The 12,307-nt window shown below is 43.6% G+C and overlaps 1 protein-coding gene across 4 annotated transcripts in view; it reads right to left on the minus strand.

Annotated features, from left to right (window-relative positions):
- The window catches only part of arid4a (AT-rich interactive domain 4A), a 131,451-nt gene that overhangs the window by 70,459 nt on the left and 48,685 nt on the right, over positions 1–12,307 (minus strand). For 3 of the 4 annotated variants that reach the window (XM_070879142.1, XM_070879140.1, XM_070879141.1), the window contains exons 6-9: positions 10,691–10,770; positions 10,516–10,613; positions 8,003–8,138; positions 272–351 (exon numbers count right to left, since the gene is read on the minus strand). In XM_070879142.1, coding sequence (XP_070735243.1) covers positions 272–351; positions 8,003–8,138; positions 10,516–10,613; positions 10,691–10,770 — 394 coding nt within the window. Of the gene's footprint in view, positions 1–271; positions 352–6,340; positions 6,395–8,002; positions 8,139–10,515; positions 10,614–10,690; positions 10,771–12,307 lie in introns of those variants that run through there. The other variant, XM_070879143.1, reaches the window with a different exon arrangement.

Here is a 12,307-nt window from a genome sequence, read left to right on the forward strand (position 1 = left end):
TAAGCATGAAGCTCGCCAAAACCTTCTTAGAGATTTAGTGTCACTTCTTGATCGTTTGCAGAATAATATCTCATCTCCATAGAGGTATGAAATCCATTGTATAGCCTCACTTCAAAATTAAGTTCAGCATTCAAAAATTATTAAAATAGGTCAATGCCGGTATAGATTTTTGGGGAGAGATGGTTCCTCATGGTGATATAATTATCTTGTATTTTAACATACTCGCAACAGCTTGTTTTGTATCCATACATTTCATATTATTTACACTTACAATTTGGAGTCTGCAAAGGATCGCACTAAGCATTGGTCCTTTTTCACAGTGATTTCATCACTGCAACTTGGAGATAGCACCTGAAATGAAGAGAACTAGTAGTTTTTTTAAGAAAAGATTCTAAAAGCAAAATGCCAAAGAGAGTAGAAAAAAATATTTGGTAATATTTAAAGTCACTCTGGGGCCTGGCTCATACATCAAGATGCTCTAGAGGTATATCACCCAACTGGAATTCAAATCTCATCATAGCCATCTTAAAATCTGTTACCAGATAAGCCCAAAACACACGATGTAGAGCCACACTAGCATGTTTTACAACACAACATTCTATGATCTATGATTCGAGCAGGCAGCAATAAGAAGGAAAAATAGTTTGTTTAAATAAAGCATTCGCTTATTAGTTTGCAAATATGTTCAATTGGTTAAAGAACTCAAAATGGAGGAGCAGATTGTATGAAAAGTACACCCCGCCCCATCTCCCTTAAGTACACTGCAAAATGAAAAAAATAGAGAGTTAATTTTCACAAACATTTCTTTAAAGCTTAATAAGCAACAGCAAATGTGAAATGAATCAGTCAGACATGTCTCCCCCTCCCTTGTGTGTGTCCCCCGCCCCCGACCCGTCTTCTCATAATATCATTTAGATTTGCAGAGATATCATTTCATGAGCACTGGCAGTCCTACCTAGTGTCTTGATATACAAGCCTAAACATCAAATATTAGTAAGCTGTTTGACTATGCTAGGTTATCACAGCTGCCTTGTTCTCACCAGAACCACATTTTCCAGCAGGGGGTCACTGGGATGCACTCAAAATCTCAAACGCGAGCAGATTTTCCCCTTCTCCAGCCCAGGGGGAACCAAGGCCAATCCAAATGCAACCAGAGTTCATCAAACCAGGAACAAAATCTTGGGACTGTCTGGTCTGTAACCTTGAGTGCTACACTAAAGCGCCATTACGCTGAGGCTATCATGAAAATGGTCAAGGACATTTTGATCCAATAAAGCTTGTCCATGTATGTGCGTGTACATCACTTTAGGTCTTCAATTTTGGACTTCACAAATAAGTGGCTTCCTGGATATCGATTACCCGAATTTACAGTTTATAAGCCATTTGCTGAGTGGCTCTGTACTTCACAACTGTGAACCTCCCTACTGAGCTCAAAATCATTAAATAGTGGGCCTTCATACGAAAGGGGAAATTGCAATAAATATATACATGCAAAAAAAATCTAATTTAGATTAGGGTTGCCTCTTGCAAGGGTATTTTCTCTCTGCTAACTTACTTTTTGTTAATAATTCAAAAATTGGTTTTATTGTACTTCCGAATACCTCAAGGTTCATTTACAATGTGAAAATTTTTAAAATGCAATCTATCCTTTCAAATATACTCCTCGTACATCTTTTTGACAGTCACAATAGCAGTGAAGTCCTCAGAAGTGAATATTGGAAATGCCACTTTGAAAGTTACATTATTGGTCGAAAAAGCATGTGTATTTTAAGTCTCAAAATATAGGAATGTACTTGTTCTCCAAACAGACAAAAGGTTTCTTTTGTGTTCAACAGTCACAATGTTTTTCTTTTCTTTTAATTCATATAATTTTTGTGACACTGAGTGGGTAAGGGACCAAAATGTTATTAGAATGTGTTCAGGACCAACTGAGATGGAGAATACCTGCTGCAACTAGAGTTCCTTCATACAGCAAATGCCTAATCAAAGTCGCACACCAGCTGTTCATTGTGCTGACAGACTCGGAGCGGACGGCGAACCGGCCGAAGAGACTCTGGGGCCGGCGCTGAACCAGCCGCCGCCATTCAACCCAACATCTTAAACTTCTAACTAACTTTTAATCAATTTTTAAACTTTTAATCAACTTTTAAACTTTTTAAACAATTTGGGAGAACTTTCAAAACTTACATTTTAGACTTTTAATCAAAATACTTTTAAACATCTATTATTGGTCTACATCTTTGACTTTTTAAACAACCTTTATAAACTTTTTTTTTAAATTGCGAATTTTTAACAACTTTTAATTAACTCTTAATCTTTCGACACAATTTGGAAATACTTTTAAACTTCTAAAATAACTTTGGAAGTGACCTTCCCAATGCTTGTCCCCTCAGCCAAGCCTCGGGCCATCGACCATCAATGGCGCTACTCAGCACCGAGCTTGCGGCCAACACCTCGCCATAGGCAATGAGGCTTATACAGCTGTGCCTGGTCTCAAGTTTTCTTGGACCCCCTTGCCACTGGACCAAGGCCTTGCTCGGCTAAGCCTGTGTAGTTGCCGGTGTGCAGCGGCCACCCCACGTTAAAAGAACTCATGCACAGGCATCTTCCACTTCGCTAATATGAAGTTTGGGACCTGGAACATCAGGACCCCCATGGACAATTCCAACAGCAAGAGACCGGAACGCCGCACCGCCATAGTTGCTCGGGAACTCAGACGTTTTGACAGTGACATCGCCGACCTAAGCGAGACCCGGTGGGCAGGAGAGGCCAGCTGAAGGAACATGGTGGAGGTTATACCTTTTTCTGGAAAGGAAAACCAGAGGAAGAACACCGCCTTCATGAAGTCGGCTTTGCAGGCAAGAATGAGCTGGTCGACCGCCTCAAAGACGTCCCCTGCGGGGTTAACCGACGTCTCATGACTCTTCATCTTACCCTATCCCGGAACCAATGCGCCAGTCACCAGTATGTACGCCCCTACACTCGATGTAACGGATGAGGCTAAAGAGGGTTTTTATTTCAACCTCGAGACATCTTGTCCCACGTGCCCACGGGTGACAAATTGATCCTCCTTGGTGACTTTAATGCCAGGGTTGGCAAAGACACAGCCCTCTGGGGAGGCATGATTGGCAGAGAGAGGGTAGGGAAAGCCAACTCCAGTGGTACCCTCCTCCTGACAAAATGTCTAGAACATGAACTCCTTATTACCAACAACCTGTTCTGCCAGAGGGACAAATACAAGGCATCGTGGCAACACCCTCGCTCCAAACACTGGCACCTGCTCGACTATGTCATCGTCCGAGCCAGGGATCACAAGGATGTGCGCATCACCCGTGCCATGACAGGAGCTACTGACTGCTGGATGGACCTCCGCCTAATCCGATCCATCATCGACATTAACATTGCCCCAAAGCAGAAGGGACAACAGAAACAGTGCCGCAAAAAAAAAAATGCCGGGGCACTTAAAGACCCAGCTAAGAGAGCCCTATACAGTCAGCGCCTCACAGCTAATCTGGCGTGCCTTGATGACCCTGAGATGCTGAATGCCCACAGCGCTTGGTCTGCCCTCCAGGCCTCTATAACCAGTGCCTGTGAAGAGACACTTGGTCACTCAACCAGAAAACACCAGGACTGGTTTGATGAAAATGATCAGGAGATCAAAGAACACATAGATAGCATTTCTGAACCTCAAGCAACAACCCAACTCTGGAACTGCAAAACAACATTACAGACGGCTCAAGGCTCAGGTCCAACAAAAAACCTGGGACCTAAAGAACAGGTGGTGGATGGAGAAAGCACAGGAGATACAACAACTGGCCGACAGCCACAATATGCGAGGATTCTTCATTGCAGTCAAGGCCACCTATGATCCAAACTCCCAAGGCCCCACCCCACTGCTGGCCAAGAACGGGGAAACACTCATCAAGGCCCGATGGAAAGAGCACTTTGAAGATCTCCTCAATTGAGACTCTACCTTTGACTCGAGTGTTCTCGACTCCATCCCACAGCATGCAACCCGCCACCAACTCAGTGAAACTCCAACGCTGCACGAGGTAGGCAAAGCCATAGAACAGCTCAAGAATAACAAGGCTATGGGTGTGGATGGAATCCCTGCTGAGGCGCTAAAGTATGGCGGAGAGGCGCTTTTAGCGCGGATACATGACCTCATCTCTCTCATCAGGAGGGAGGAGAGCATGTGGGGAGATCTTAGAGATGCAGTGATCGTGACCATTTTTTAAAAAGGGGACAAGTCTGACTGCGGCAACTAAAGGGGAATCTCCCTGCTATCAGCCATTGGGAGTTCTCCTCAACCGTCTTCTCCCTGTGGCCGAGGAGCTCCTCCCGGAATCACAGTGCGGATTTCGTCCCCTACGGGGCACAACGGACATGATCTTTGCAGCACGACAGCTGCAGGAAAAATGCAGGGAGCAGCGCCAGCCCTTATACATGGCCTTTTTCGATCTTACAAAGACCTTTGACACTCAATCGTGAGGGTCTATGGAGCGTTCTCCTCCGTTTCGGATGCCCCCAAAAGTTTGTCAACATCCTTCGCCTGCTCCACAACAACATGCAGACCGTGATCCTTACCAACGGGTCCATTACAGACCCAATTCACATCCAGACCGGGATCAAACAGGGCTGCGTCATTGCTCCAGCCCTCTTCTCAATCTTCCTCGCAGCCATGCTCCACCTCACAGTCAAGAAACTCCCCGCTGGAGTGGACCCAAGCTACAGAACCAGTGGGAAGCTGTTCACCCTATGCCGCCTCCAGGCCAGGTCAAAGATCACCCCAACCTCCGTTGTTGAGCTGCAGTACGCGGACAATGCCTGCGTCTGCGCACATAGAGGCTGAACTCCAGGAGATAGTCAATGTATTCACCGAGGCATATGAAAGCATGGGCCTTACGCTTAACATCCATAAGACAAAGGTCCTCCATCAGCCTGCCCTCGCTGCACAGCACTGTCCTCCAGTCATCAAGATTCACAGCGCGGCCCTCGACAACATGGACCATTTCCCATATCTTGGGAGCCTCCTATCAACAAAGGCAGACATTGATGTGGAGATTCAACATCGCCTCCAGTGTGCCAGTGCAGCCTTCGGCCGTCTGAGGAAGAGAGTTTTCGAAGACCAGGCCCTCAAATCTACCACCAAGCTCATGGTCTACAGGGCTGTACTAATACCCGCCCTCCTGTATGGATCAGAGGCATGGACGATGTTTAGAAGGCACCTCAAGTCGCTGGAGATATATCACCAACGATGTCTCCGCAAGATCCTGCAAATCCTCTGGGAGGACAGGCGCACCAACATCAGTGTCCCCGTCCAGGCTAACATTCCCAATATTGAAGCACTGACCACACTCAATCAGCTTCGCTGGGCAGGCTACATTGTCCGCATGCCAGACACGAGACTCACGAAACAAATGCTCTATGCGGAGCTCCTTCATGGCAAATGAACCAAAGGTGGGCAGTGGAAACGATATAGGGACACCCTCAAGACCTCCCTGGTAATGTGCAACATCACCACTGACACCTGGGAGACCCTGGCTGAAGACCACTCTAGGTGGAGAAAGTGCATCCAGGAGGGCATTGAGCTCTTCGAATCTCAACACTGAGAGTGTGAAGTGGTCAAACGCAGGCAGCGGAAGGAGCGCGCGTAAAACCAGTCCCACCCAACCCGTCCCTCGACGAATGTCTGTCCCACTTGTGACAAGGTCTGTGGCTCTCGTATTGGACTGTTCAACCACCAAAGAACTCATTTTAGGAGTGGAAGCAAGTCTTCCTCGATTCCGAGGGACTGCCTATGATGATGTGATGAATCTCAGTTGGTGTTTGTATTTGTATTTGATTCACCTGCCGAGAGGGGTAGGGGAAAAGGAGAAAGAATAATAGAAATATCTGGCATTTTTCCCCCAAAGTGTACACTCGAGGCAACATCATAATTGTTCCATCTACTACAAGCTTCATTCTGACAATACATTTACTTCAATAAAAGTGATACTAGCATTTAAACCACTACCTCTCAAAAAGTCTTGAATTACTCATTAAGAACTGGTCTGCACATAATCGAATTCAATCCCATCAGATTATGGGTATGCTTAATATTAAAATGGTCTCTTTACACAAAAAAGTAAAAAGGACTTGCATTTATATAACGCTTTTCATGACCTCAGGACATTCCAAAGCGCTTTACAGCCAATTAAGTACTTTTGAAGTGTAGTCACTTTTGTGATGTAGGAACGCAGCAATTTGTGCACAGCAAGCTTCCACAAACATTAATGTGGTACTGACTAGATAAGTTGTTTTTGTTATGTTGATTGAGGGATAAATATTGGCCACGCACCATGGATTAATGTTCTTTTTAGCTGCACAGTCACACACGCTCCGCAGTTCCTGCGCAGCCAGCTGACCGGCTTATAAATAGGAAAAACCGTGCAGGGCTGCACACCCCAAAAAAATTAAAGGGAATATTGCGGGGGATAACTCCACTGGTCTTCTTCGAAATAGTACCATGGTATCTTTTACGTCTACCTGAGAGAGCAGATAGGGCTTCAGTTTAAAGTCTCATTGAAAGATAGCACCTCCAACAGTGCAGCACTCCCCTAGGATTGCATTGTCAGCTAAGATTTTGGTGCTTTGGTCTCTGGAGTGGGACTTGAACCCACAACCTTCCGACACAAGAGTGCTACCAACTGAGCCATGGCTGACAAGTGGTTTTAGTGCAATAAATTGAATACCCTTATCGCACATTAGTCATGTTAATTTCTAAATCAACCAGTAAATAAACACACATTGGGCCCAAGTTTCCACAAGAAAAAAAACGGGCGCCCCTCCGAGCTGGGCGCCCGTTTTTCGCGCCTAAAAAAATCCTCGGTATTCCCCACCTACTTACAGGTCCTCTGGCCCTCGGCGCAGCCAGCACGAGCTGTGGGGGGGGGGGGGGCGGAGCCAGGTCCCTGCGCTGAAAACAGTGCCGGGACCTCTGCACATGTGCGCTACAGTCGGCGCGCAAGTGCAGTAGCTCCAGGCGCTCAACTGTGTGGGAGGGGCCCGAAGCACGCAGCCCCTAGCCCTGGCTGAATGGCCTCACTGGGGCTGCGTGAATAAGGCTCCTCCCACGGCCAGCTCCTGCTCCCCGCCCCCGACACCCGCTCCCCCCACCGGCCGATCAGACCCAACCCAACCCCCGCTCTCCCCCCCGACTGACCCGACCCGACCCGCGCTCCTGTTCCCCGACCCGACCCCCGGACTGGATCCGATCTGACCTCTCCCTTCTCCACCCCCCCCTCTCTCTCTCCCCCCCCTCTCTTCCCCCTCCCCCTCTCTTCCCCGACCCCCCCCCCCCCCTCCCGCTCAGCAGCACGAACGGCTGCAGAATTCTCCCTGGCTGAAGCACTTTCACACAGGTAGGAAGATGGTTTATTTAATCTTTTCTTGGCTTATAAATGTTTATTCAGGTTGGATTTATTTGTATAATATTTGTAGAAGTATAAATAAGGATTTATTGTCGAATTTAATGAGTTCCCTTTCTCCCCCCCCCCCCCCTCATTCTGGACGCCTAATTTGTAACCTGCGCCTGATTTTTTAATGTGTAGAACAGGTTTTTTCAGTTCTACAAAAATCTTCACTGGCTCCATTCTACTTTAGTTTGGAGTACATTTTCACTGTGGAAACTTTCAAATCAGGCGTCAGTGGCCGGACACGCCCCCTTTTGAAGAAAAAATTCTGTTCTAAACTAGAACTGTTCTACCTGACTAGAACTGCAGAAAAAAAAAATGTGGAGAATTGCGATTTCTAAAATAGTCCGTTCTCCACCAGTTGCTCCTAAAAATCAGGCGCGAATCATGTGGAAACTTGGGCCCATTATTTCTATCAAGAAATCACTCACAAACATATTAGAAGTTTTGGTCCAGAGTAAAACAAATGTTTAAAATTATGCAATAATGATCCAATTATGTATTTTAAATCAAGAGTTTGAAAGGTAGATCAATAGTATCTCGCTTACCAAAGCTGGATACCAGCCTTTTCTCTTGTCTCCATTACAATCTACATAAACTACTTTCCCCAAAAGTTCATCATTAAGACGTCGCTTGTCATCATCCTCATCTTCACTTGGTTCCTCTTCCCTTTCATCCTCAGGTCTGCAAAATAAAATATATTTTTTAAATCTCACAAATTCTTCAAGATAATCACTACAGGTATTAGCATTTAACAAATATTTAAGCTTTATGTATGTACGCAGATAATTACAAGGGCAAAATACTTATCATATTGCATAATACAATCAAAAGCATATTTAACTGTGAATTAAGCAGTAATTTGAAGAGAGAATTTGTTTGAATCCTAAGAGAAAGAAAGAACTTGCATATTGATGGAGCTTTCACAACCTCAAGGCATCTCAAAGCACTTCACAGCAATGAAGGACTTTTGAAGTGTATTTAATGTTCTAACATAGGGAAACATGGCAGTCAATTTGCACACAGATGTAAAGGAAGACCAGTTAATCTGTTTCTGGTGGTGTTGGATGAAGGATAATTGCTGATCAGGACACCAGGAGAACTCACTTTGAAGAAGGGCAAGAGTTCTCTGGAGTCTTTTAAGTCCACCTGAGGGACAGACGGGGACTCAATTTAAATATCTCATCCAAAAGACAGCATCTCAAACACATCCTCAGCACTCCATTTACATGTTAGCCCAGATTATGTACTTAAATCCTGGAATGAGGTTTGAACCTACAACCTTCTGACTCAGAGGCAATAGTACGACTAACTGAGTCAAGACTGACACTTATGAATCATTCAGGGTTCAATTTAGGTTTTGCCTCATAAACCATTACACATTGAGGCAAAGACAAACCAACAAGTGTGGTGTACCATTTTTTTGAATAACCTGAAATATTAAAAAACAGCTGTGAAAACTTATCACAGCACAAGATAAAAAGTTAAAAATAAGTAAATACATTGAAGTAGTAATGGCATGATTTCCAACAGTTAATATGGCATCATGATAGCAGCAGCAAAAAGATTAACTTACCTGGTTAATGAATTGACCAAAGGACTACAGATTATAGGGATGGAGGTAGGAAACAGAAAACAGAGAATCCAGAGATACTGGTCTGAGACAACTCGCATTGCTACAGCTTGTTAAAGATGCTATTTTTATGTAATTACCAAAAACACTTATCCAACTGAGCTTAACATTTGTAATTTTAAGGTTGATTTTTACCACATGCAACAAAATGACCAGCGAGTATTATCTCAGTGAGTTATCTAAAGAATTTAAATTATATTTTGATTGATAGTATCAGCTTTAGTTAGTAAATATCCTGACCCTTGTTATTTACATAGCCCAGATCAGTAGTTCTGAAGGGCTATTCCTCCAATTCACATTTCTGAGTCAGAAGGTTATGGGTTCAAGTCCCACTCCAGGGCCTTGAGCACAAAAAAAACAAATCTAGGCTGACACTCCAGTGCAGTGCTGAGGGAGCGTTGCACTATTGAAGGTGCCGTCTTTCAGATGAGATGTTAAACCAAGTCTGCTCTCTCAGGTGGACGTAAAAGATCCCATGGCACTATTTCGAAGAAGAGCAAGGGAGTTATCCCAGTGTCCTGACCAATATTTATCCCTCAATCAACATCACAAAAAGAACAAATTATCTGGTCTTTATCACATTGCTGTTTGTAGGAGCTTGCATGTGTGCAAACTGGCTGCCGCATTTCCCATATTACAACAGTGACTGTACTTCAAAAGTATTTCATTGATTGTAAAGAGCTTTGAGACGTCCGGTGGTCGTGAAAGGCGCTATAAAAATCCAAAGTCCATTTCCTATCTGTAAAACATGACTTTTGGTCTGCAGACTTATTTAAAACAGAAATGTGTTCTTCAAAGCTGGATTTTTCAAAATTTGCTTTACAGGCAACTCTCGATTATCCGGGTCCCTCGGGGATTGGGCTATTCCGGGTAAACAATTTTTCCATTAGGGTGAGTCTACATTTTTAAGTTAAAACTTTAATGAATAAATACAATCAGCTACAAACAGTAACAAAAGATGGACATTACCAGCATGCATGTACAGGTTCCGTGCCTGGAACCCAGTGCCGGCACTGCCCCGGTTCCCAACGTCAGCCATGAGGGACAGCAGTTGTAGCAGCGCGCGCACACACACACACACACACACACCAGCAAAGCAAGGGCAGAGGAGGGTGATTTTTATGGTGAGTGAGAGAGAGAGGGGGGGGGGGGGGGAAAGAAAGAGAGAGAGAGAGAGAGAGAGAGTGTGAGAGAGAGAGAGAATGTGCGAGAGAGAGAGAGAATGAGCAAATACAAATGAGCACAGTGTTTGGAAGCCGATTTTTCCAAATTATTTGGAGCTGTCTTTTCACTTGTTAGCAACAGAATTTTAAATCCCGTTACAACGGTTTCCAGTTGGATCCGTGTACTTGGATATACTTTTGTTGGGACAAGAAAACAAATAACTGATACAAAACAAGAAGTATACACGAGTACAATGGCACTTACGCGGGAGCAGAGGACGATCTCCTTCCTCGGTTTGTTTTCTTCCCAATGACTGGGGTGCCAAAGTGCTCTGGGTTTGTCAGTGGCAATTGATCAAGGGTCTGAAAGCAGGTATTGAAGTTACTGGTCTGTATTATAAAGATCAACTTCTAACAACATCTCGTCAACGATTGCTCACCTCACTCTCTGCAAAATGTCTCTCTCCCTTCAGGCATAGAGATGTGCGCCTAAGGGTCCTCTCATCTCCATCATCAAACACTGGAGAGAAAAAAAAATGTGTCCAAATCAAAAACAGAAATCAAGCAGATTTATATCCTGAATTATGGCATAAACTGCTAACCAGATCAGATTTACTGTAAATCCAGCCATAAGTTGGACAATAATATAAATCAAAATTTAGAAAAATATTCGTTGTTATTTGTGACAATAATAGAGCTTCATCATGCCTCAATCTGTAAAAAAGCTGTATTGCTACTTTTTGTTAGTCTGATTGACATAAATGAAGAATGCTGTTGACAACTTTCATCCAATTAAATTATTTACTTACAGAAAATAGTCCAGCTTGTTTCGAGACAAAATAGACCCAGAACAACTGTTTTGTCTGCAACTGGTATCAGAGAGAAAGGTCATGCCCCTATTTAAATATAAGCATCCGGTGGTTTTTATTTGAATTTAGGGTTGATTGGCGGCTCTATTTGCATTTAAGAGATACATAATTTTTATTTCCTTTGTCCTGGGCAAATTTTAAAAGTATCTCTCAGCCTATCTTGTTCTGATTGAGAAATCCATCTGACGTCATCAGGGAAAAATAGGTAGGCTAGAAAGACTCCATGGTAGACCAGCAACAAACTGCCACGCAAGGTTTAGTCAGGGACCTTGAGTCAGGTCCAGCTCATATCGAAGTTTAAGGAAGCAAACTCAACTGTTATTTTCCATCTACCAATGATGGATAGTTAAATCTGCAATTAACATTGCTATTGTTCACTTATCTATTTACCGGTTAATAAATTTGTTTGGCGATTTGCAGCCTAAGACATGTTTTAATCAAGCGTTCTGTTGCTTTCCAAAGTCGACGAAGAAGATAGAAGTTTTCTGTTCAACCCGAGCTCGCTGTTCCTAGAGGCACATTTCAGTTTGTAGATAGGGCTTGTCTACAGGAGTGCTCAAAGTAGCTGAATCAGAGTATTTGGAGTAAAATACAGAATAATGTAATTTAAAGATTGCCATTAGGTAGGTTTTTTTAAATAAAAGGGATCCATTGCCATATCTGGGATAAAAATATACTAAGCTGCCAGGAAACAACCACATTTCCAGGGGGAAGGGGCCTAGCTGGTGTATCTCATGCTCTTGAAATGCTAATATATGCAAGCTGCCCGTTGGTGGAAGAGGAAAAAACTAGTTCAATATTATACAAGTGTCACTCACTTTGATGTCATACGACTTTGAAATTTCAGTATGTAAAAAAGGAAAACTGCACTGATGGAAATTTGAAATAAAAACAAGGAAGATGAGAATACACAACAGGGCAACCAGCATCTATAAAGATAAAAGACTATGATTTTTTTCTGTTGTGTTCAGGTTATGACAGTCCTAGTTCTGGTGATCGATACACAGCCAAAACACCGTAACCCCGTCTTTTCTCTTACAGATGCCGACTGACCTGTTGCGTATTTCCAGCATTTTCCGTTTTTATTTGAAATACCAATTTGCACTGTTATAATCCCTGAGCAGGTATCATGAACAAACCTCTCAACAGACAGTCATGAAACCACCATTCACAGAACTTAACAAAACA

The sequence above is a fragment of the Pristiophorus japonicus genome, chromosome 4 (genome assembly GCF_044704955.1).
Source record: "Pristiophorus japonicus isolate sPriJap1 chromosome 4, sPriJap1.hap1, whole genome shotgun sequence".
Taxonomy (NCBI): Eukaryota; Metazoa; Chordata; class Chondrichthyes; family Pristiophoridae; genus Pristiophorus; species Pristiophorus japonicus.